General features: G+C 43.7%; 1 protein-coding gene across 3 annotated transcripts in view; it reads left to right on the forward strand.

The window, feature by feature from the left end:
* The window catches only part of SLC24A2 (solute carrier family 24 member 2), a 202970-nt gene that overhangs the window by 126456 nt on the left and 50232 nt on the right, over positions 1 to 26282 (forward strand). For all 3 annotated transcript variants that reach the window (XM_090038806.1, XM_090038804.1, XM_090038805.1), the window contains 2 exons: positions 21271 to 21366; positions 25443 to 25549. In XM_090038806.1, the coding sequence (XP_089894932.1) occupies positions 21271 to 21366; positions 25443 to 25549 (203 nt within the window). The remainder of the gene's footprint in view (positions 1 to 21270; positions 21367 to 25442; positions 25550 to 26282) is intronic.

A 26282-nucleotide genomic window follows, 5' to 3' on the forward strand; every position in this document is an offset into this window, starting at 1 on the left:
TACTTCCACTGGAGCGTTAAGCGGGGCAAGATGCTGAGGGACAAACAGGCATAGCGGAGCATAAAATCAAGCAGGATGTGGAGACTCGGTGGAGCTCCACATACCTGATGCTCAAAAGGCTGGTCAAGCAACAGAAGGCAATCTGTGAGATGGCCATGCTCGGGGAGATTGGGATTAGTGGCCTCCTTAACAGAGCTGAGTGGGATACCATCTCCCAGATCTTGGTGGTCCTCAAGCCATTGCTTGAGGCCACCGAGAGCCTCAGCACTGGCAATGCCCTCCTTAGCCAGGTGATTCCGATAGTGAAGGAGCTTGAGAATCAAATGGAGAAGTTCCAGGGGATCAGTGTTCCTGGCTGGGGCAAGCTACTTTCACTAGAGGTGCAGGCACTGGTGAAGTGGTGGAAAGAGGGCATCAAAAATGGCTGGATCTGTTGCAGTCCAATATGGTCCACATGCTGGCATGCACGTATGACCCAAGAGTGAAGGGGAGCATCTCCAGCAGCAAAACCCTCAATCACTGAATGGAGATACTGGTGAACAGAGTCAGGGAGGCCAGAAGGGCAGATCTGGGAAGATGTAGAAGAGGGGGATCCACTCTCCCATGCCAGCACTCCAAGCACCAGCTGCTGCCACTGTGGGCCATGGGCATGGCTTTAATGTTGGGGTTCAAAGGCACCAGACCCCACCATCTGGCAGGTAGCATGGAAGCCTCGGTGGCTACCTATCTCACCGAGGACATGGAGCTGCTGCAATATGCAACCCCTTGGCCTATTGGTCAACCTGCAGCCAGATGTGGCAGGATCTGGTCAGTTGCCTTGGAGCACCTTTCCTGTCCACTGACCAGTGTTCTGAGTGAGAGGGTGTTCAGCATTGCTGGGGATGTGACACCCCACTGTACCTCCTTGGATTCTGGTTTGGTGGAGCAGCTGGTGTTCCTGAAGGTTAGCCTCCCACTGCTGGGGTTCCCCAAGCTCCACATGCAGATGGAGTGAGTGCCACCCTCCTCACTCTGCATCTATTTCCTTTCTTTAGTTGCTTTCACAACCATTTAATGCCCCACGCTCAGAGCTAGAGGTGGCAGTTTAGTTTTTCACCAGTGAGCAAGCGAAGAACATGTCTCTGCTGAGCTCTTATGCCTGGACAAACTTGGAGGTATGGGCTGGGGCTATGAGGAAGGAGGTGGCCCCAGGTCTTGGCCATGGTCTAAAACAACACCCTGCCAGGGTATGGAGGTGTGGTGCGACTGCCAGCTGCATGGCAGCCCCAGGAAATGCCAGGACTATGAACCTCCCTGGTGAAAAGCAGGTAGGAGGCGCCTTATAACCTCCAGCCACCATACACATGCACACAGTTCTGGCTGGGGAAAGCCCAGACCTGTAAGATCTTTGAGAGCCCTGAGCCTTACTGGTTGCAGTGGAGTTGTGAGGGTGAGAACAGGAAGGTGGCTCAGATCTGACCTAAGGTACCCTCAACTTTTCTGTGCTGGGGCCAGGACCCAAAGTGGGGATCAAAGGCCAGGGGCCCACCGCTAGGAATGCCCAGAACAAGACGCTCATGATTCCAACTGGCCTGAAGGTGGGGCCAAGTCCTAAAGGGAGCCAAAGGTGGAGGTGAAGGATGCCATCTGCAAGGCATGGGCTGCAGATGTCTAGCAGGTTACAGTGTGTCAGAATTCCAATGTCTGTATTGAGTCCGTGAGTTTTTGTATCGAGGCGGTTGATGAAGTGAAGTTCATAGGCTCATCTGTGAAAAGTGTTTTATAAATTCCTTTTGAGGATCAGGACTAAGAGATTGGAGAGAGTGGTTTTCTTGTAAGAAATGTGCCCCCACTGGTAATTGGGTGTTGTTGTCTTTAATAGATGTCCAGTGTGCATTCATTCTGGCGCAGTTGTTGTTTGGTCTCTCCTACCCATTTTCCATCAGGGCATTTGGTGCACTGGATGAGATAAACAATGTTTCTGGAGGTGCAGCTGTAAGATCCAGGAATGGGGATGGTTCTGTTTTAGGGTGTAGTAATTGTGGAGTACTGGAGACATGTTGGCAGGCTTTGCATTTCTTGTCATGGCATGGTCTGAATCCATTTGGTGTGTTTTGTGCTGTAGGAGTTTTCTTCTTCTGATGAGGTTAGCAAGTTTTGGTGCTTGTTTGAGTTTACAAAACATTTTTCACAGACAAGCCTATGAACTTCACCTCATCAGCCTCCTAGATCTCTGCCTACCCTTTTTCCATTCAGTACAGTTACCTTTGTCTCCAAGGTAGGCCAATAATAAAGGAGCCTGGCTGAAAACTAGGCTCATATTGAACCTAGAAAAGGCTAAGGCCAGGTACAGACACAATACATTTACCAGTATAAGTGATCGGAAACTGGTCTATACCTGTGACAACAGAAGTTCATCACATGCAGACTGGTTTAAAAATGGTGGCACCTGGTCTAAGATTTGTCCTCTTCCTCACCCCAAGGGCAACCATGTGTTCTGTAACTAGCCTAAGTGATTGCTAAATTAGATCAGAATAGGGGATGTACAAGAATTTTTTTACTCTGCTGACAACATAAAATGTTTAAATCAAAATATTTTGACTAAAAACTAAATGTTTTGATTCAGAAATGTTGCTGCAATGATTCATTGGAAATTCTTGCCTCCATAGAAGAAGCTCCCTGGTCAAACTTCACTTTGTCTTCTCTTTGGCAAGGAGATGCAATACCTCATGGGAGATGAAGTTTGTCTGGAGAGCCTAATGCAGTGGTTCTCAACCTTTTTTGGACTCAAGGCATCCCACCAGAACTCTTGTGAACTGAATGGCATCCAGTTTCATAAAATATATATATATATATATATATATATATATATTACATTGCTTACTTCTTTGGGCAGTGGGGTAGGGAATCAGCTAGGCAGTGACAAACCTGAACTTTCAGTTATCTGATTATCTTCTCACACCTCAGAGTACCCTTGAAAGGATCTGATAAGGAGGCCTTTCAGGGGCATTTCCAGAATGAATATTTTGAATGCTCAGCTGAAATATTTCAGTTTTTAATTTTTCTTTTTCAGTTTTTTCCAGCACTCCTGGCCTTGCCCTGCCCCTCCCCACCCCCCACTGTTCTATTCGCTCCATTGCCCCTGCCTCCAGGGAGCAGGGCACCATCATAGCCACCAGCTCCCCTGTTTGTCAGCCAATCAGAACATGAATAAAGCATTACGGACAAACAGACAGACTGACAGATTAAGGCTTTTATAATATTAGAATAATTCTATCTTATCTAAACATTCTTCAGTGAATTTTACATAAATCTTGCTCATCATCTGTATCTCTCTCTTAAAATGAATGTCGCTAAGTGTCTTGATACAATTTATCTTTTTTTTTATCAAGACTGTAGTAATGAAGTCATTGACTACTTGACCGTCTCTGCATCATTCATTATTTTGTCTCCTTTAGGAATTAGTAGTGGTCTTATGTTTTCCTTTGTCTTTGTCTTATGTCTGTATATTTGTAGAACCTCTTTCTTAGTGCTTCTGTGTCTCTTACTAATTGAAACCCATTTGGCATCTTTGTCTTTCTGATTTTATCCTTAAATGCTTGCGGTATTCCTATATATTCGTCCTTAATTATGTGCCCTTGTTTCTACCTTCTGTATGATTATTTTTGGTAGTGTTGGAGAGATGTAGCCATGATGGTCCAGGAAATAGGTGGGAGAAAAGGATTTTTGATGGTGATATCGTTTATTGGACCAACTGCACTTGTAACCAAAAATCTGTCTAAATCTGTCCCAACCATGCAGTTGGTTCAATAAAATATATCACCAACAAAAAAACCCTTCTTTTTGCAGATTTTTTATTTTATTTTCATTGTAATTGAAAAATTCCTGATGCAGCAAGATAATGATCATCTTACTAAGCTTTCTAGCTGCATATTATGCATTTAATGTAGTCTCTTTCAGTAACTGCCAGCTCTCCTAAAGTTTTCTTGCTACCAGACTCTCCCTACCACTTTCTGGTATTTATTGAAATCTGATTTTTCTGAAGTCCATTGTCCTTATTCTGCTACTCTCACTTTATTTTTCTTATAAAGTGAAAACTGCTATTTCATGATCACTGTCATCCAAATTACTTCCCACCTTTAGATTTCCAATCAATCCTTCTCTGTTAGCCAACCAACTGTACAATTTCGACTCTTGTAATATCTTCTCTGATTTTCTGCAATGAAAAAAGTGTCCTCAATGTATTCCAAGAGTTTAATAAATTGTCTATGTCCTGTTGTATTGTGTTTTCCAACAGATATTTATGTTCTTAGAATTCCCTCTTACTAGCAGGCCCTATCCTTTAGATACTATTGATAATTGCTCAGAAAAGATAGTAGATAGTTGACAGTAGACACCACATGTTCTTTTCTTCTTTCCTTTATCCAGAGAGATTCAGCCAAACTACCTTTTGGCTAAGTGCAGACAGTCAAAAATCTCATGGGGGAATCGATTCAATCTTCACAGGTTTCTCTAAGCTGCATAGATTGGACCATTAATGAACAGAACTCACATTCAGTCTTCAGTTGGGGAAGACAGGTAGATGCCTGTACTGGCTGAGGCCAGAGGGCATGTGCGGGGGCACTCTTGCATGCCTCCCAGCATGCCAGATATTACTGAGGGCACCTAAGGGCAGGATGCACCAGACAGCCCGGGAGGCCTGCACTGAGCAGTGGGTTCTGATCCTTTCCTCTGTGGAGCACTCCCATCCCTACAGGTTGGCAGAAGCCCCCTGGGCCACCCAGTGCATCCCACTAGAGCCTGGCACCAGCAGCAGTTAGCACAACATGCCAGGCAGCCCAGGGGACTTGTGGCAAGCAACAGGGTTCAGTCCTTCTTTCTATGGAACCAGCCCAGCCAAGCAGGGATAGGGGAAACCCTCCCATGGTTCAAGATCCCCACCAGCTGGGAAGACCCCAGCTCAGGCTGGTGGGGCTGAGATGTGGATGGGGGGGTTTCATTCCCCCCTCCCCACAGTGAGTCAGAGGCAAATTTTCAGGGCAGGACTATGCAGCCAGTTTAGCTGGGTGGAGTCAGAGAAACTCCTTGTGGCAGGGGCTCCCCTCATCTGGGAATACCCTAGCCTGGGGGTGCGGGGAGGCAAGACAGCACAGGAGGAACCTCCCCTTGCAGCACAGGGTTCCTTCCACCTGGACAGACCCCAGTGAGGGGAGGGAGAGAGACTGGGACAGAACACCTCCTCTCCCCTTCCCCACTGCAGGTCAGAAGCAGAGTCACAGCCAGCCCTGCCAGCAGGGGTGGGGAGAACCCCCTGTGGTACAGACCCCAGCTGAACCCACAGTTCCTTCATAGCTGCTCAAGGACCATCACTTCATAACCATGCCAGATTTTAAAATTAGGGGAAAAATTAAAAAAAAATATTTTAATATATAAACTCCAATGGTGTTTAGTCATTTCCATGACAGCTGGTATACCATATTTATCTCCTTCCTCCATGTCTTGCTCCATAACAGAGATGGGATCTACAGCTAATAAGAACTCTGTTTCTTAACTAAAGAACAGGATATACGAGTTAGTCTTGTACAAAATATCTGATTCATTACTCTCTTCTTTCTCCTCCAGATAAGATTTTCTCCATATTTCTTCAGGCTTGGTGATATGGAGCCTGGGATCACCAGGGTCTCATCCCTAACATGCAGCTTAAAAGCTACATCTCCCAGTGATGAGAAGCTCGTTGCTTAGCCTAGTAAGTTCTATAGGCAGGTTTTTCTCCCTGAGGAGCAACTCAGCCAGTCCTCCCAAATAAAAGCATAGTCTTTGAGCAGCAAACAAATGAACAAACCAAAACCCTTCTGCCTTGCTACAGGTATTGAGAAAGGAGCCGTTGGGCTCTGACCCCAGCACAGCAGCCTGACTCCTCCTTGACAGCAAGCTTGTTCTGTTCCTAGTTTGTTTCCTGCCTGCAAACTGTTTCCTCACCATTTGCTATTTTTCTGCTCTCTTACCTGAGGTTTTAAGCTCCCACTGGGACACTTTCTCATCATTCAAATACACTGCAGAATTCCTTCTTACTAGCAGGCCCTATCCTTTAGATCAGGGGTGTTCAACCTTTTTGAAAGTGGGTCCGGATCACGAACTTTTTATCACCCACTGGGCCGGTGAGACATTCAAAAACCTCACAGGAAGTGGTATCACAGCAGGAAGTGATGTCACGTGACCTTTGACACCAATGAAGTTGCAGGAAGTGACCATGAAATGGGTCTGGAAATGTGGTTTAAAATCCAAAATAAAAACAATATAAAAGGAAGAATGAAATAATACCAAACACTTAACTAAAATAAACACTTTTGCTTCTACTCACTTCTCAATGAATGAAAGAAGCATAATGCAAGTTGACAGATCAAATGTGGAAAAGATATCAGCCAGAGTGGGAACTAATCAAAGCAACAAAATATGGGCATTTTTGAGAATAATCTTCAAGAAAATTTACTTTTATTGAATTAATAACTTGTTAGTAAAACATCTGCTGCACAGTATAAAAACAATATGTACAATTCTACTCTTATTAACTTTCTGAAAACTACTATGAACACTGATTTCTTTAGTGTCATACCTGGCATTGTTTTTGCTTGCACAAGTTATCAATATCTGGCACACTTGATATGGCAATGCGGAGTATTCCAGATAAATATCTGTCCGTCAAAAGTGATCTTGATTTTGTTTTTATGTTCTTCATTCTTGAGAAAAGCTGTTCACATCAATACGTTCTGCCAAACAGTGCAATGAACCGAAGTGCATGATTTAATAGATTTTGGAAGGAGTGCCATGTAACATATTGACTATAATATAATAGGTCATGTTCTGCAAAAGCTGTCTTCAAGGCACCATTATTTTGGATGTCAATTAGTTCCTTTTGGAACGTGTCAGGAGCATCGGTGGCATCTGTTTCAAATGGATCTGGAAACAGCTTCAACTCATCACTGTGTTCCCTGAAATCTGCAAATTTGTTTGAATTCATCCAGTAGACGGCTGATCAGTGCAGAATACTTGTCATGGTTCACAGTCTCAGCATGTCTTGTTAAAAGTACTGTGAAATGGATGATGTTCTTTTTATTCAACTGTATCTGATTCAATTCCAGCTTATGAATGAAGGATTGGATGTATTCATACAGTCTGTTGACAAATTGATCCTTCCCTTGTAGTCTTATATTCAAATCTGCAAGATACTTGGTGATGTCAACTAGGAATGCCATGCATCATTGTCCATGAAGGTAACATCTTTTCCTTTGTTCGTCTTGAAGGTTTTAATTTCGTCAAGCAGTGACCAGAATCTGGCTAGTGTGGCTGCCCTTGTGAGCCAACGAACTTGGCAGAAGTAAATAACGTCATCATGGTCTGATCCTGTCTCAGCAAGAAATGCTTGGAACTGTCAATGATTAAGCCCCTTTGACCTTATGAAATTGACTGTAGAAACAACCTTTTCCATCACATGTTTCATCTCCAGGGCCTTTGCACACAGTTGTTCCTGGTGAATTATGCAGTGATGTGTGATGACATCCTGAGGCACTGACTTGACCAGTAAACTGACAAATCCATTGTGCTTGCCTATCATCGCAGGGGCTCCATCAGTTGTTAGACCACAGAGTTTGTCCTCTGGAAGACTGAATTTCAACAAGACACATTTTTCTTCATTGAAAATGTCCTGTCCTGTCCTGTCGTTTTCCCTTTCATTGGACATAAGTCGAGCAGTTCCTCAACAACATGGAATTGTTTAGTTACTCCTCATACAAAGATTGGCAGTTGAGCTGTATCATTAACATCTGTGCTGTGTGTTTGTCATCAATCCCAAAGCTGTAAAACTGACAGGCACTGAGTCTTTTCATCAGTGAATCTTCAATGTTGGATGCCATGTCGTCTACCCTTCTAGCAACTGTCTGATGTGAAACGCTGATATTCTCCACCATTGACTGTTTATTAGGGAATACCTCAGATGTAAATATGCCCAAGCAATCTTTCACGAATTCTCCATCAGACAATGGTTTCCCTCTCTTAGCTATTTCCTCAGATATCAAGAAACTGATCTTGGTTGCTGCCTCAGAATTCTGCCTTGCAGCTTTGAAAAAAGACTGTTGTCCATTCATGCTCTGTTTTAGAGAGTTCACCTGATCAGTTCTAATGTGACCCACCAGGCTGTCAAATTTCTTTGCATGTTTTTGTAGAATAATGTCGCTTCACATTGTACTCCTTGCAGACAGCTACTTTCTCTTGGCAAATCAGACACAGGATGTTCCCGTTTTGTTCAATAACAAAAAATCAGTGGTCCAGCTATCTTTGAAAACTCGACATTCAGCATCAATTTTTCATTCCCTCTCATTCACCATTTTTTGAGCGTAGCGTAGGCCCTGTAGCTAATACAGCCAAAATTAATTTTAGTCATAGAAAAACTAATTTGGTGGAGACGGGTAAAGTTAAAAACAACTCACCAGTTCAAAATCACCGTTTTATTACTATGTAATAATACTGTATATCAATATGGACCCCCACCCATCAGGTATAGTTATAATACATAAGGTACAGCCTGACCTGTGCAGGTGCTGCCATCATATGCCAAGTGCAATCTCAAATGCCAATGGGGAGTCAAGGCAGGACTTAACCCACTCCTTAACTTACATCCTGAATTTTGATTTCAACCAAGCTAGAACTCTGCCAGCCTGCAGAGAGCTCTTTGTAAAACGGCAAAATCCATGGGTTTCTCCAGGAAAATGAGAAATCCACGGTTTCCTCTGGCAAAGGGAAATATCCATGATTTTCTCCATTTTTCCTTGTGAAATGGAAAACCCGGATCCCTGCTGATCTGTCAATGTTTCAGTAAGACACCCTGTTTCAATCTCTCAAATCCTGTTCCTGTTCACAGAGAGAGTTCCCTCCAAACACTCTCTGCAGGGCCCTTAGGCTGCCAGCCTCCAACATTTTCCTTTCCCTCCCAGCATGGTCAAGGTCTCACTGACTTTCCTAACCAAGAACACACTTTCGACCCTTAGTTGGGGGACAAATCTTAGACCTGGTTCTGCCATTTTTACCTCAGTCTATGCATGCCAAACTTCTGTTTTGTTATGGGCATACACTGGTTTCCAATCACTTACACTGGTAAAAGTGTAATGTCTGTACCTGACTCCTTGCTGTTCTCTTTTGAGAGTAGATTGCACAGTTGAGTAGATGCAAAAGAGCTCTGCTTCCTTCTTGAACAGTCCCAATCAGCTCCTCTTTGCAGGAGCTGGAGAAATGGGCAAGTAATCAACAAAAGTGATTTCCCTTGCTAAAATCTGTTAGAAGGCTGTAGCTTCTCACTGGTTTCACTCTGAGTGGGGTAGGACCCCACAGCTCCCACCACCCCAGCTGCAGGTGCCCATGCTGAGCAGCGCTGTAGCTGCAGGGGGCCCTGCAGCTCTGCAGACTGGACAGGGGGGGCCCCAGAGGAGCCCTGGTTCATCAGCGATTCACGCAAAGGCAGAGAGAGGCCTTTGCCTCATGTCTTCATTCCTGCAACCTGTAATATCAGTCCAGCACATTCAGTACATCTCCCAATTAAAAATGAGGCTGGCTCCAAATTCAAACCAACTGCTTGTCTCCTTCTCAACAAGGACACTTCCCTCTCCCTTTCCCAGCCCCCTTCTAAGTACCTGGTTCCCAAGGGCCAAGAGAGGAGCAGGGAGGGAGCAGAGCAGGCAGGTGTGGGGGTGTCTTGGGTGAGAGGGGCAGGGGTTGTCCATTTAGTTACTGTCTCTTCCACCTCCTTCATTCCCCATGGGCCATGTGTCCTCTCCTGCTGTTCCCATCTCCCCCTTCCCCACAGGCAGGGAGAGGCTCTCTCCTTCCATTTAATCCTAGCCCTTCCTCTGCCTGTTCCTGGCCCTGGCCTACTGCCTCCTTCCCTCTGATTCGGGGCATCTCCCCAACAGCCCCCTGACCCTTGATGCTGCCTTGTTTCCAGCCCCACTCCTGCTTGCCCCTCTGCCCCATCTCTGCTGTTGAGAGTGGGGCAGTACCAACAGGGGGAAAATGTAGAAGGAGAGGGAGGTATGGAAGGAGGGGGGCTGAAGTGACATCCGTAAGTTCCTGCGTGGAGCTGGGGGCCCTGGGCCGGGGCACACGGTTGCTGGAGCTGGGCTGGGTGGGAGGCAGGAGGAGCCCAGCCCAGAGGAGACAAATGCAGCCTCTGGGCCGAGCACTTCCTGCCACCTGCCTAGCCCGACTCCGGCAACTGCACGCCCCGCAGCCCTGGCCCGGCCCTGAGGCACCACCAGCTCCACGTGGGAACTTACCCCGTGCCTCTGGCCCGGCCCCAGGCACCCCCATCTCTGCGCATGGGAACTTACCTCCATCCACCATGTGTCCACCACGTGCCTCCCTCCACCACACACGCGGGCAGACCATGCTGCAGCTCCCCCGGCCACGTGCCAGGGCAAGGAGCAGAGCCAAGGAACAGGCAGGACACACTGTCCCCAGCTTGTCTGATCAGGCACTGCTGGGGCAGCCCTTGGGGCAGCAGTGGCAGGACCTGGTTCTGATGAGCCCAGCCCCGCAGGAGTAAGCAGCTCCCCTCCCCTTGCTGCCGGCTGGGTCTCACTGCTGCCCCGTGGCTGCAGCTCTGCACTTTGTGGCTCTGTGTTCCAGGGCGGCAGTGGCACTGCTGCCGTGGACCAGATAAAATGGCTTGGCAGGCCGCATGTTGGACATGCCTGCTTTAGATATTATTGATATATCAACAGGGTTTACTGTTCCCTTTTAAAGGGATTGTCAAAACCCCAGACCCTGGAACTGAACAGTTCTGTTTCAATCATTTATAATGTTATTTCTTAAAGTATCCTGTACTTGGCTAGAATTTCAGTTTAAAAGTACTGTCCTTACTGATAAATAATCGGTGTCATTAGAGGTACAGTGTCAGGCTTGCAAAGTCTATTTGATCATTCATAAATGACACAAGCAATTAAGAACAATTGCATAATCGGTAAAAGTGAGCCAAAAAGAAAAGCGTGGCCACTCTGCTTTAGTGAAAGTGGATACTGTATGGTAAGAACTGGAAGTTACTGATGTAATGTCTTTATGTATTCACACTGTTTAATGGATGAATTTTTCCTGCCATTGCTCATAGGAAGTAGATAACTACTCTATTAGTGCAAGTAAATGAATAAAATTTCTGCTGGAACACTCCCAGCACAGCAGCAAAATATCTAATTCTCCACTTTTGGCTGCCACCTATTGACATCAAGTAGACACTACGATTGCTTTGGTATTTTCAGAGCTGAAATTGTCAAGTCACCATGAGACCCTCCCTAACTGTCGGTATATAAGTTTTGCTTCCATGTCTTTACCCTGCTCTGCTGCAGGTGCACTTGGGGTGACTAGGGTACTTACCTGCTCTCTCTTCCAACAGACATCCTGTTTTCCCCTGCAGACAATTTACACCAAAATGAAGATTTTTTTTCTATAACAGTTTTTTCCAGAAGAAAAGATTAGCTCATCACAGAAAAACAAATGGCTTCAAATGGAAAATAAAAATTGTGATGAAAAATGACTTTTTTTATGAAAATAGATGCTTTATGTGAAAACATTTGTTAAATACAAAAATAAGTCTTTTCTTGTGGGGAAAGTTTCAAGTATGCCTACTGAGTTGTCATCATAAGGTAAAAGGGTAGAGCAGATCTAGCTTCAGTAGGAGCTACTGAATCTATTGGGGTAGCAAGATAACCTAACTAGTTAAGAAGGCACTTTACAGAGGAAGAAACTACAAGGGGGGTGGGGGGCAAGTATAGAGGAGGACCTGCTAGATGGATTAAGTTGAGAAAAAAATTAAAACATACATTTAGGGCACATTTACACATGCAATTAATGTGAAGCAATAAACAATGGAGTTTATTGCTCCTAGGTATGCCATTTGAACATGTGACCCACAGCACACTGAGCTCTTTAGGTACTGAATTCAATCATTTAGGTGCTTCTAACTTCCTCAAAATGTTACCCAGATTCTAATTAACCCTGCAACACTTAAATTCTCTGGAACACTAAACTTTTTTTCCAGTGGATATGCTTCAAGCTACTTCATTACTGATACCATCCCATAGTTTGAAGCCTTAGCTCTTTCTGAAAGGCGAGAAGCCCTAAAACAGGATTCTCGAAATAGATGTTTCTCCACCTACATTACCATCCAGATTTGTGTCCCTCTGCAACGGGGGCTTGACATAACCATCAAGCTATCAGCTAGTCAGCACTTGAGGTATCTCTCTCTTTCAGTCATTCTTGTTGCAGCTTTTCTACTTGGTATAAGCATGCTTCTTGGTCAAATGAAAAAGTAAGGAAGATGGACTGTACAGCACAGTGGTAATGGCATTGCCTGAGATGAGGGTTTAAAACCCAGTTCTAACTCAGGTAGAATAGGGATTTGAAACCAGGTCTCTCAGGTGAATGTTTCAACTTGGTGCTGCCTTCCCACCCCATCCCAGCCCAGTTTATCCAGGTCACTTTAGGATCCAGAATAACCTTGATGGACTGTAAAAATGGCCCATAATGAAACATATGAGATTCAACAAGGACAAGTACAAAGGCCTGAACTTGAGATAAATGCATGCCCAAATACATAAGAAAGTAGGCTGGAAAAGACTTCACAAGGGAATGACTTGGTTTGGTTGCAGTATGGCAGAGAAATGACGTGACAGAGAAGGGGCTGGGGGGACTATAAGCTGATTATGAGCCAACAGTGTCCTCTTGTTGCAAAAAAACCCAGCAGCATATTGTGTCATTTGCAAATCAAGAGAAGTGGTTCTTCCTCTCTATTCAGCACTGCTGAGGCTTCACCTAGAGTACTGTGTCCAGTTTCAAGCCCCACAAAAGATGTGGGCAGTTTGGAAAGAGTCCAGCACAGGGCAACAAAAATTATTATGGGCCTTGGAGGCAAGACTTATGAGTAAGGACCTGGACTTACGAATAGGGACCTACTGAAATCTTGATTGCTCATTTTTCATGGAAAATATGAAATCAAGCATTTTCTATGAACAGTGGTGGACTCTGCAGTTTTGGTCGTCAGAGAAAAGGGTGGGAAGCCCTTCAATTCTGGAGCATGGGACAGGGGGAAGGGCTGCTCACAGCAGGTGGGGGGGGGGCTGCAAGCAACTGCATTGGCATCCATGGAGCCCCAGCCCAGCTCATTGTGTGTGTGCTCCCACTGCTGGCAATGAGCTGATCCAGGATTCCACAGACCTCAGTGAAGCCGCTTGCAGCCTCATGGCTACCTGCCACAGCCAGTCTGGGCTCAGAATCTGGGCAGGTCCCTGCTGCTGGCCACAGAGCCCAGGCTGCTTGCAACAGGTGGCGGGGAGGCTGAAACCATGGCTTAATTACCCTGATTAAGATTGGGGAAGCCATTAATCCATGCTTAATAACATGTGGATTAATGACTTCCCTGGGATTAATCAAGGTAATTAAGATGCAGTTTGGGGCCATCTGCCAATCTGGGGAGAGGTGGGACTGCAGGGGCCCTACAACCAATCAGAGGTAAGGAGGGGGGCCTGCCACAATCAGGCCACAAAATGGCCACTGGCCCCAGAATCTGCCCATGAAATTGGCCAGCCACCTCCTCAAGTTTCGTGAACCCCTATTTATGAGGAAAGGCTGAGAGAACTAGGGTTATATAGCCTGTAGAAGAGAAGGCTGAAGAAAAATTTGATAACAGTCTTTGGATACCTGAAGGATGATTATAGAGAAGGAGATGGGTTTTTCTCTGTGGCCTTAGGGGATAGGACTAAACTTAGTGGTGTCAAAGTGCAGCAAGGGAAATTTAGGATGGAGATTAGGAGGAGTTTTTTAACTATAAAAGTGGTTAGGCACTGGAACAGCTACCTGGAGAAGTTATGTCATCTCCATGCTTAGAAACTTTCAAAAGCAGTTTAGACAGACACTTGGCTGGGATGGTTTAGTCAGGGATGATCCTGTCTTGAGCAGGGAGCTAGATAGATGACCTTGTGAGACCCCTTCCAGCCCTACTTTCCTATGATTCTATAACCAAGGAGGCACAGATCAAGCCAGAGAGATATTCATGGCTAGTGAGTTGTCTGTAATCTGCATTTTTTCCTCTACTTTATAATCCTGCTAGTTTAGCGAATACCCCATTGGCTGGTTTTTGAAGTTTGCGTTTTTAGGCACCTAATTCTCACCATCCAGTATTTTGGTAGTCTAGACATCTAACTTGGGGCTAAGAATTCCAGTTGGTGGTAGGCACCTTGGAGATAGTTACTGAAGCATCTAAGTTCCATTGAGGGACAAATTTAAATCTGCTTCCAGAAATATTCAAAAGTGTTTATCTAGATAAGAAAAATACCTTGCATTTGAAAATGAGTTACCTGATTGAAGTCTCTATCTAACCGTGACCACTGAATACATTTTTAAATGTGGCTCAGCCTCCCTACACAACATGCAGAGCTGTGTTTAAAATCCTCTTACTTTAGATGTATTAGTTAACATGTTTCCTAGGCAGATTTCTTTCCTCAGTTCTGACAAACCTAAATATAGTAAATTCCTTTCTATTAGAGGTGCCAACTCAGTGAGGTGTCAGAACAAACATCTAACTGGATTTATCTTGTATGGGATTGACTTGTTAAGTAAGGTTATAAAACACTATGATTGAAATGAGCTTTTGATTGACATAACATGGTAGCTAATTTGTTTAAATACTTCATTGTGTCCTCAAAATGTATCATTAACCTAGCACTTAGATATGGCCATTACAGAAATTCTCATGTCAAATATTTATTTCAGGAAATTTACTTCATTTCTCATCATAGTTAGGGGCTGGGGATTTGGGTCTATTATTTTAATCCTACAATATTTAATATGCAATTTGAAGAAACTGCTATAATTTGTGCATGAAATATATTTCTGATTTTATAAAGTATTGCAATAAAAGTTATGCCTTAATATGTGGGTAGAAATTATTCCTATAAATATGTTATGTATAAAGTAGCTAACTGCTGTATATTATTACCAGATAGATAGATAGATAGATATGCTATATGCAGTGTTATTTTTAGAAAAATAAGTGTCACTCTTCACGATTTGGTATACTGCAGTTTCCATTACAAAGCTTCATGTACTTCTAAGGAACACAGATCTATCATCTGAGGCTATAGTGGAAATTTTATCCTAATGATGAAAGTAAGGAAGAAATAAGATTTTTTCTTTCCCCCTTTTTGGAACATCAGCACTGATGGGACTATGATACATTTTAGCTTTGCAACATTATTTGTCACCATCACTTTTATATAACTTCAAAAATAAACATGGCATAAAATATTCTAGAAACTGATTAAGATTAAAGAATTCTATTTTAGCACGTTCCATTTGGATGTTTCAAAAATATAATCCCCAGTTGCCATGTTTTTTGTCATCCTGATTCAATTTTTATATATATTGCATTGAATTGAATATATATATTCAAGATAGATAGATTTAAATAAATTGAATCAGGGTGGCAAAAAGCATGGCAACTGGGAATTATATTTTTGAAACATCCAAATTGAATATATGCATTAAGTCAGACATAGCAATTCATAACTAATCACTCGGAAGGCTCTGGTGAAGGAAGAAGAGGAGAGGGGACCTGACTCTCACGGCAAGAACCAGGGGCTGGGATGCCAAGGACATAATCTGCTATAGGTATGGAGAAAAGGGACATGTGTCTAGTTTCTGTGCACACAGACCCCAAGCTGAGGCGATGGTAGAGAGTCCTCATGAAGAGAAAATGCACTGTAGTTTTGGGTGATACAAGGGGCCCGGATGTAAGAATAGGCCGGTAGTCAAGGTTAAAGTGAGAGACACCATCATCCCTGCAGTCGTCAACACCAGCTGCTCCCAGTCCATGATAAGGGCAGACCTAGTACCTGCACAGCTAGGAAACTCAGAGTCACCTGTGAGTATGGTCTGCATCTGTGGGGCCTTGTATGCTTATGAGAGAAGATGGCTCTGGCTGTCAGTGATGGGCCGCACAGAAGAGATAGCGGTGGGGTTAGCAGAGACCCTCCCCTGCCCCATGCTCCTGGGAGTTGATTGACTACATTTGAAGAAAGTAGTCTCCCACGTACTAAGAACCAGCAGGGGGAATGGCAGAGTGATCCGGAGGTGGTATGCTTCAGCACCCCTGAAGAGAAAGAAGGGGGTGACCTAGACCTGGAGCAGATTATCGGCGGTGCATACTTCTGGGAAGAACAGGAACAAGAACCATTGTTCCAGAATATCTGGCAGACCCAGCTGGCCAGTTGAGAGGGAGTAATGGTAGACCCTGAGAAGGCGAAGCTGAGTCCCCACTCTGAGGTAAGAATGGGCATCCTGTACCGAATGGAGGACAAAGAAGAGGGGTACAAAAAACAACAGATCCTAGGTCCATGGAAATATTGGGGTGACTTGCTTCAGGTAGCCCATGCTCTTCCAATGGGAAGACACCTGGGGAAGGACAAGATGGAAGCCAGGTTGAAGCGACGGGTCTTCTGGCCAGGCCTGTACAAAGTGGTGGAGTGATTTTGCACTGAATGTCCTAAGTGTCAAAAAAGAGGGGCTAAGACCAGCCAAGACCCTGCTGATACCACTGCCATTGGCAGGACAACCATTTGATAGGATTGCCATGGACGTGGCGGGACCTTTCCCCTGCAGCTGGACAGGCTGCCAATTCATCCTGGTAATCACTGGTTACGCCACACGGTTTCCCAAAGGTATTCCCCTATACTCAGTGATTGCCCCCATGATAGCTAGCGCCCTTATGAGATGGATCAAATGGGTCGGAATCCCTTGGGAAATTCTCACTGACCAAGGCAGAAACTTCATGTCCAAAATCCTGAGGGGGATATGCAACACACCGAAAATCAAACAACTCAGGACCTCCGTCTATCATCCCCAGAGAGAAGGACTGGTGGAGCGCTTCAATCCGACACTAAAAGGGATGATATGGGCATGCATACAGGGTGACCCTTGGGGGTGGGATGCAATGATCCCCCCCCCTTCTGTTCTCAATCAGGGAAGTCCCCCAAGCGTGCCCCATTTGAGTTGGTTTTTGGTCATGACCCAAGGGGACTCCTGGGCATGATCCGTGAATGGTGGGAAACTGAGCCTGAGGGGACAACACCACCACAGGCCATGACTGACTTTTGGGACAGATTAAAGAAGGCCCTGACAATAGCTCAAGAGAATCTGGGACAGAGGCAAGAGAGACAGATACAGCACTATGACATGCATACCACAGAAAGAGAGCTGAAGGCCAGAGTCTGGGTGCTAGTGCTATTACCTGATAGTCTACAAAAGTTATTAGCTTGATGGCAGGGTCTGTTTCAAGTAACTAAGTGTACGGAGCCCATCAACTATGAGATGCTTCAGACAGAGCCCATGAGGAGGAGAAGTGGCATCAAAGGGAGGGGTGGATGATACAGGATCCAGCTGAATGTGAAGAACTAGGAGGGGATGGGGAACCTTGGAGGCTGGGGGAGGCCCCACCAACACTGACTAGATCTTGAACAGCAAAAGACTTTGGGGACCTTAATAACTGAATATTGTGATGTGTTCTGTGAGATCCCGGGGGAACCCCAGGGAGTAGTACATTGCATGCAGACCCCACCCAGGCAGATTGTACACAATCATTGGAGAAGGCTACCTTGGCACCTGTGGCCTGCGGTCAAGCAGGAGGTTGATGTGATGAAGAAGTTGGACATCATTGAGGAATCTAGGAGCCCCTAGAGAAGCTTGATGGTGGTGGTCCTGAAGGCAGATGGCTCCATAAGGTTGTGCATTGATAATCACAAGCTAAATGAAATAGCAACGTTCGATGCCTTTCCTATGCCCCAGGTAGAGGATATGTTGGAAAAGGTAGGCCAAGCCAAATGCATCTCGACCTTGGATCTCACAAACGGCTATTGGCAGATCCTGATGGCACCAACCATCAGGGAAAAAACTGTCTTTGGAACCCCATGGGCCTTATTCCAATTCAGGAGGATGCTATTTGGTGGCCGCACATATTGCTGACATCATTGTTTTCTCTGGCGACTGGGAAACACACTGCCACCACCTATGGGAGATCCTCAATGAACTCTGACAGACCAGAAGTGCACACCGGGAAAGAGAGAGACCCAGTACCTTGGGTTCGTGGTTGGACAGGGAAAAATAAAACCCATAGCTGATAAAGTGGCAGCCATACAACGACACCCTTTGCCTCAAACACTCAGACAGCTACAGTCTTTCCTGGGTTTTGCCAATTACGACAGGTGCTTTATCAAGGATTTTTCAGAGAAGGCAGCGCCCTTGATAGAGATGACCAGAGGATGGAGGAACTGGATCCAGTGAAACCCACAGGTCATCCTAGCCTTCAAACAAGTTAAAGCAGCCCTATGCCAGCACCCAGTGCTTTATAACCCAAATTTTGAAAAGATGTTTTGTTTTTTTTGTTTTTTTACAAATGGACACCCCCGGCACTGCATTAGGAACGATCCTCTTCCAAGAAGGAGGGGCAGAAGAGAAACCAATAACCTTTGCTAGCAAAAAAATTGATGCCCGCAGAAACCCAATATTCCACAATTGAGAGGGAATGCCTGGCTATCCGGTAGGGGATGGAACTCTTTCATTATTACTCAGCAGGCCGGAAGTTCATATTAATCACAGACCATGCACCCCTACGCTGACTACAAGCAGCCAGGCTAGATAACGCTAGGCTAATGAGATGGTCTCTCGCTATACAATCCTTTTATTTTACAGTGAAGCACCGGGTGGGAAAAAAGAGTGGCAATGTTGATTTCCTGTCACAAACCAAAGACGCAACAGGTGAAAGGGCAAAGGGTCCAACCAACTGTGCCGAGGATTGTGAAGATTCAGCAACTTAAGTTTCTTTGAACAAAATGGGGGAAGTGTGTAACAGGGGCTCAGGCTAGAAATCAAGCGGTTGCCCTCGGGGCACTGGAGTGAAGGAGAGTGGTTGCTGCAAAGCCAACAGAGCAAGAAGGATGCTGCAGCCAAGGCAAGCAAGTTGGACGTCAGACCAGTGGATACTTACCCCAGGTGGCGGTGGCCAGTAGTCAGCTGGCAGGATCCCAGGGAGGTTGGGAACACAACCGTCGGAGACTGAGCTCCAGGAAACAACCGGCTCGAAGCGGTGGAGAGACGGCCTCAATCGGGAAGGGAGCTACAGGGAAAATTCACTCAGGGTGCAGGAGCTGATGGGTGGCTGGCAAGATCCTGGGAAGGCTGGGGAACCAGACCCCAGAGAAGGATCCCCAGAGACATCTGGCTGTCAGTAGGAGCAGCAGAGAGACAGCCGCAACTGGAACAGAGCAGCAGGGAAGCTGCAATCAACTAAGTGGTGATACAGCTGCTTCCACATTAATGAGGCAATTAGTGCGGTTGGCTATGTTGTATCCACTTCAGTAAAGATAGGCACAGTGGTGAAACTAACACCCAGGTGATCTGGTGTTTCTCACCCTCTCCTCTCAGGAATTAACATCTAAATCTTTTTGCTATCTTAATCTTGGCAGGTGAGTCCTGGGGAAAAGAGGGGACAAACAGCCGACCCACAAGTATAAATGCCAAAAGGGAAATCATTTTAGAACACAAGCTGAAATTTCAGCAAAGAAATTGCTGAATAACGTTACATACAAAATACAATTTGAGACTTATAAAAAAAAATCCTCCTCCTTTCATTTTTCCTTGCTCCCAAAAGTTCATCAATACATATGGGACATGACAAGCCAGCTCCTCAAAAAGTGTTTGAGGACTATATTTGTACACTGTGCCACTCCCCACCATGCACAAATGTAACCTTAACGTATTTGCATGTGTGCAAACACAAATCCTCCCTGGTTTATGGAAATGCATCATGTTTTCTATCGAATCAGTCAGGCACATGCAAAATTACAAACATATTTCTCTAGAAACACTTTAAAGTATTTTAAATAGAAATGGACTTAGCATTTTCAGGATTTCAGTATAAAATAATTGGCAAGACCATTCTGGTTTATTTTGTCCCTTTTCCTTTTTCTTTTCACCTCAACTCAGACGTCGGATGTTTCCTTTGTCTTTCTTTTTCTGCACTTTGTCTTGTTATCTTCTGTGTGTTTGAACTTTATTTTTTGACATTGACCCTGTGCACTGAAGTGAGAGTTGGCTTCTTGGTTTTCAGTATTGCTCTGGTCTCTTGGCTATTTTATTTCACCATATCCGTGATAGAGCAAAGAATTTCCAATACTTCCATATTAACTATTTTTGTAATGGATAAGAAAATTGCTTGTGGTATTTTCTGCTGTTCTTCTAGATGGTCAGATATTATTTTACAGTGTGATATTTTGGTAATAACATATGTAGAGCTGAAAGGGTAGTACTCAGAGCTTGTAATAAGGTCTCTTTATTATCATTTACCTTATATTGTGACTGACAGATTAATTCTGTTTTTCCCTAAATGATAGCTACTTGCCCCTTTCTGTATTAGCATGCAGTCATTCCACTGTGATATTCTGCTTTCTAAAACATTCACATTTTGGTTGGAAGGAGTGTATTTGTTTATTAGCTGATAATTCATTCTTCCATCTCATTTACTGCCTGTCTTTAATGTAATTTTGACTTGCGTTTGGAAACACTGATATCTAAATCAAAGATTTTGTATGCATAACTTCTCTGTGCTTCCTGTTGTTACTAATGGTGTATTAATATAATGCATCCTTTGAGTAATAATGCTTTTTAATTCAATACCTTTTGGTCTAAAACTTGTAGATTTTGTGCCCCCTTAATTCTAACTGATTTCAGTGGGTGTTTGGGTTGTGCAGGGAATGCAAAAATTTGCCTTTATGCCATGTGACTGGTTTTAGAAAAAGGGTTCATAGAGAAATAGCACAAACACAGATATTAGGATGGAAACGTAGTACTGCAGGTTGTGGACCAACCATAGAGCTTTTTCTTTAAAATATATTTATTATATAATTTGTGTTGAATGGTTTACACTGGTACCTTTATTATGAAAACCTGATTGAATGCTTTACCAGAAAAAATAATTTCTTAGTTCATTTTCTTTGATTTCTAAAGCACCAGCTGACATCTTTTAAATTCTTAAGTACGTAAGCGATCACAATTTGTAGATGCTGGAAAGTCAGAAAATGATTAATAATGTGTTAGCTCATTCAGTTGGATAGAAATAACTTATTGGTTTTGAGTCCTGAAGCAAAATTTACTACAAAAAAAAGTCAGAATGGATGCACTTCAACAATGATATTTTTTTTTAAGGAAAATTCAGAGAGAGAGCCTCAGTTCTTCATAAGATTGCCAAAAAGAAGTGCCAGGTAGAAGACAGTGAAAGACGGAATGGGGCTGCTAATCATGGTGAGTATAGGAGTTCCAAATTTGTTTTATTGGCAAAAAATATATATACCATTTATTTACCCAAAAAAAGAGGTAATATCAGCTTGGGAACCTAAAAATAGGCCCCAAATCCATTTTCAGACTTATAATAGAAGCCTGGTTTTCCACAGCAGTTAGTACCTGCAAATGAGAAGAGACACATATCTGCAAATGTGCCATTACAGTGCATGAATAAACTTCAGAGGTTATTGCTCTGTAGTTTATTGCTCCCAGGAAGCTCCCAGGATTTTTACACGTGCAGCCAGACCATAGCACATTGAGCCAGGTCAAAGCAGGGTGCCTGGGAGGTCAGCCTGCCAGCCCAGGGCTGCTCCAGCTGAGTTCAATGTACTGCAGAGGGCCTGGCTGGGGCACAAGGATGCTTCAGTGTAGGATTAGCCAGCATGTAACCCCCACACTGAAGCACCCTCATGCCCCAGCCAGCCAGGGCAGCACCTACAGGTGTGCCGCTGCAACTTGTAAATACAAGTGCTACCCTGCTGCAGAGTTTGTTAGTTTCCTGTGCCCTGATAGGCATGTGTAGAAGCTGAAATGTTTAATGCAGAGTGAATTAGTTAGCTCCACAATAAATGTCTCATGTAGACATGCCAGTTTGATCTTTATTCTAGACTTGCTACTTCCAAGCTGACCCAGACATGAAAGGGTACCTGGTCATTTAGGCTAGGGGGTCAAAGCAGGTGACCATGATACCAACCATTTCCTTCTGTGCTGTTGGTTACAGAACCCAGTGGGGTCATCTACACATCCTGGGCAGGTGTCTACATGTGCACACATTTGGAAGCAGATTTGCTCCCAATAGGGGCAGCTCAGAGATGGCTGTTCCCATCCTGCTCTGCCCCCCCTGCAGCAGCCAGGGGGATCTCCAGACTACCACTGGGTGCTAGCCCAGGGGATGGCAGAGAGCATGGGGCCAGGAGACAGCTGTCTCTTGGCAGGAGCTGGGAGATTGCTCCCTGCCTCTGGGAGCTGCCTACTGCTTGGGCACAGCCTAGCCTGAGGCAATGTCTCCCTGCCCCAACAGCAGGGAGCTTCTGGCCCCAGCTCCCCAATTGGGAACAGGGGACTTGGAAAGAGCTGCAGGGGAGGGGCAGATCCTAGCCCCCTGCCCCTATCTACCAGTGTGGTAGCTAGCAGTGAGCCCCTGGCTGGGCAGGGATTCCCTGATTGTGGAACGGGGACTGGCAGCTCCCTGGTGCTGAGACATAAAGACATTATCCCCACCCAGGCTCTGCCACTGGAGCCTGATCCAGCAGCAGGGAGCTCCCATGGGCAGGGAGCAATCACCCACCCCCTGCTGCCTGGCTGACTGGGAGCAAATTTGCTTCTTGTCAGCTGTCTATACGTGCCTTACTGTGCATGCAGAGTAACTCTTCAGCATTTAATTTGCTACCAGTACGTCCTAATTATGTTAGCTTGATGGGCCACTGGGCTCAGGATGGAACTTTTGGCATAACCAAGTGAAGAATCTGGCTGATTATATGTCATATGAAACCATACAACAATGGTACTTTAATTTTAGGCCTAGTCATTTGTTATGAGCCCTAGATAAAAGCTCCATATTCTTTCTAGGGCTAAATTTTCCTCTCTGATTCATCTATAATGAATTATTAAAGACTATTCTGACTCTCTGCAGGATTGTGCCTGAAACTCTGCCCCATCAGGATGAATGGGAGCTCCTATATATGAAAAGAAAGCCAAAAAAGGCATCCAGGGAGCCATTGTACAAGACTGAAACATGTAGAATTAAAAGTAATGGGAATAGGAAGACAATTTATGCTCTCAGTTATGTTCATGCAAATCCATGGGTTTTCACAGAAATTTGACAGGAACAATTGAAAACACCATTTTGATCATGATTATGTTTTTTTTTATGGCAATACCAGGGACGTATGCTTCCGGCGAGTACTCTGCATGTGCAAAATGCTCCCTGAGATCTACCCTGTGTACAGTTTGCAATACTACATACAATTTTCACATTTCCGAGCAAGATGTGTGCATGATGTGGCATATGTAATTCAACAGCTGCCATAAAAAAGACTTGAAATCTAGCATGTAAACCCAAAAGCCCTCAAATACACATTGCTGCTGTGAATGATTCATTCTCTCTGGAGCAAAACCTAGATATCTTGCATTCACATACAAGGTCTCAAAATCAAAGGTTGTGTCTTGCAAAAGGAAGGTGCAGATATGCATTCATCAACTGTAGAATACTTCAAGTAATTGCTTTGAGGTATCTCTCTTGTAGGGCAGGGATTTGTGCTATTCCAGGGGTAGAACAGGGTAACAGTCACTAGGTTCACACTCGTTGCATATCCAGTGGCCAAAATGTTTGTGTCCCCATTGCATAGTGGAGTTTAGTCATTACTATGGGCTGGAGTCAACAATTGGAGGTATAGTTTGATAGCTGGTCTATATCCTGATTATGGTTTGGAAAAATTCCGTAACCTCTGGCCCTGTACATGGCTGTTGCACTAAGTTGTTTGCTCTGCATTTGACAAAGGATAAGATTGTGTCTTTCAGATCAGAAGTTATGTGTAGTTGTTAAAGAAAAAATCCTTACAGTCACCTCTCTTTTAGCCACTGCCTTACCACTGAATGTTCAACCAAAAAAGCCTGTTTAAGGTATCTGATTAAAAATTGAATCCATGCTATCAGTTGACACTTGCCCTGACCATGTGCTATATAGTTAGATACACTTTGCCTACAGTCAAGCAATTAGTTGAGAATATTTTGTTAATGCATCATATTGCTGGGAAGGAGGAAGACTTACAAGTAGGGAAATAATCCTGAGCTCTTGAATTTTAATTCAGAAAGAACATGACCACAGCAGTAATGCAAGCCACACAGTTATATTTACTTCTTTGTGTGGCAAGATATTATAAAATGCATATTATTCAAGTAATTGTTTGTTGCTCCTTCTCATGTCATCTGATTATCCAAGGACATCTGATGAGTGCTCTTTTTAAATAAGAGTTTTTGTCATGCTTCTTGTTTAGAACAATCCCAGGAGAATCATGGTGAAAAGAACTGAACTGAATAACCCCTGTTCCCTACTGTTTCCCATTTATCCTGGCAGGAAATTTTCATGAGGACTTTATTTGTAAGACTATTGGAAAACTTGGGTATTGTTTAGTACCTTTGCTTTTTCCATTCATGGTGCAAGTAAAAAGAATGTGAATGTCATATGAGAAAATTGACAATTCTGAACACAGGAATTTGCACAAAATTAATTCTTACACACCAACTTCCATATTTTTAAACTGACTCTCTTATTTAATGCATCAACTAGGGACAAAATTGTAGTCTAGCTTTTGCAAAAAAAAAACTCACTGACCCAGCCTTTTTGTCATTGTAGAATTGCTGAGCAGTACAGGATCTAATTTGGTAGTTCTCAGAGGTGTCATTTTTACAACTCCTTACCATCCATCCTTTGAATATAGACATCCCCAAATGTGAAGTCACAAATATTTCAGATCATATGATAGTCATAACACCTGTGAGTTCTATGGCAACTCTTAACAGAAATCCAGCTTTACTAATTGCAGATGGAAAAATTTGCAAGTCAAGTTTCTCCATCTCTTCATGAGTTTATCCCACACTCCACTTGCCAGCAGAGAATCTCATATTTTATTATTCTTTATGAAGAATGGTTTACTGTCAGTTTTGACTTAATTCTGTTAGATTACCACAGCTCAGCAAGAGTATGACATGAGTAAAGAGCACCAAATAGGTCCTAAGTTACAGTTAAGAATTTAAACATTATAAAGAGCTCTTTTAAAAAATACAAGTAACATTGGAACAGCTTCTTCATTCCTTATCCAGGCAACCCCACTCTGTAGTCCAAATTTGACTCTAATTTACATGTATGAAAGTTTGTTCTCTGGAGTAATTTGCATCAATGTAACTGAGCCCAGAATATATCTTTTTTATGAATGTTACTGATAACATTTGATAATTCATATAGATTGAAAGCAGTGTTACTAATTTGTTTTTGTTCTCCTCTGCCCCTCCACCCCTGCTTATGGATGATCTAACAGAAAAAATTGAACTCCCAAATGCTGCAAAAGTGGAAGTTGCAATAACACCACCAACTGATTCAGGACCAGTACAAAATGGAAATGTTGCCCACAACACTGAAGCCGAGGTTAATATCTTTTTATTGTCTATTTATCTAGAAGTAGATTGCAAAAAAGTCTGTACTCTGAGCAAGGAATAGTTGTGTTTGCCTCTGCCCTCAATTAAACTGGGTATTAGAGCAAATTTTGCCTAAAATATAAAGGCTCTTTTCCCCTGCACCTCCACTTAGCACTGAATTTAAGGTAAAGCCATAATTTGAAATCTTTTCTTTCAGGGCATATTTCTTGCATATTGCATATTCTTGCAACTAATGGAAATAGTTTGTCCAGTTGTTCTTACATTGCACAGAACATTTTCTCTTAGGAGTACAACCTGCCATGTTTAATTAAGTGGATGGTTACAAAAAAGTGCTTACAAGATGAGAATTGGTCACAGACATCTTCCCTTGGATATCACATTTGAGACATAAACTTCAGACAGAGAGCAAATTATATTTTCTTGCATGACTGTGCATAGTAAGCATAAATGCAGACATTGAATAGTTGCTCACAAGAAAAATACAGATTTTAATTTGCTTGTTTTAACTAAGTAAATATACTTTTTATGAATAGTTATCACACAACTGCATGACTGTGTCTGATTTTTGTAACGACTACCTGAAATACAAAGAACATTAGGAACCTAAAGATGTAGACGGGCATCTAGTGTAGCTTACAAGGGTGCTTAAGCAAATCAGGTGACTGCCCAACTTCTATGTGACCAAAAGAAACAAAATAGCCGTGTGAGTTAGTATTGTTAAA

This window comes from Crocodylus siamensis, chromosome 3, assembly GCF_052110815.1.
Source record: "Crocodylus siamensis isolate JL-2025a chromosome 3, ASM5211081v1, whole genome shotgun sequence".
Taxonomy (NCBI): domain Eukaryota; kingdom Metazoa; phylum Chordata; order Crocodylia; family Crocodylidae; genus Crocodylus; species Crocodylus siamensis.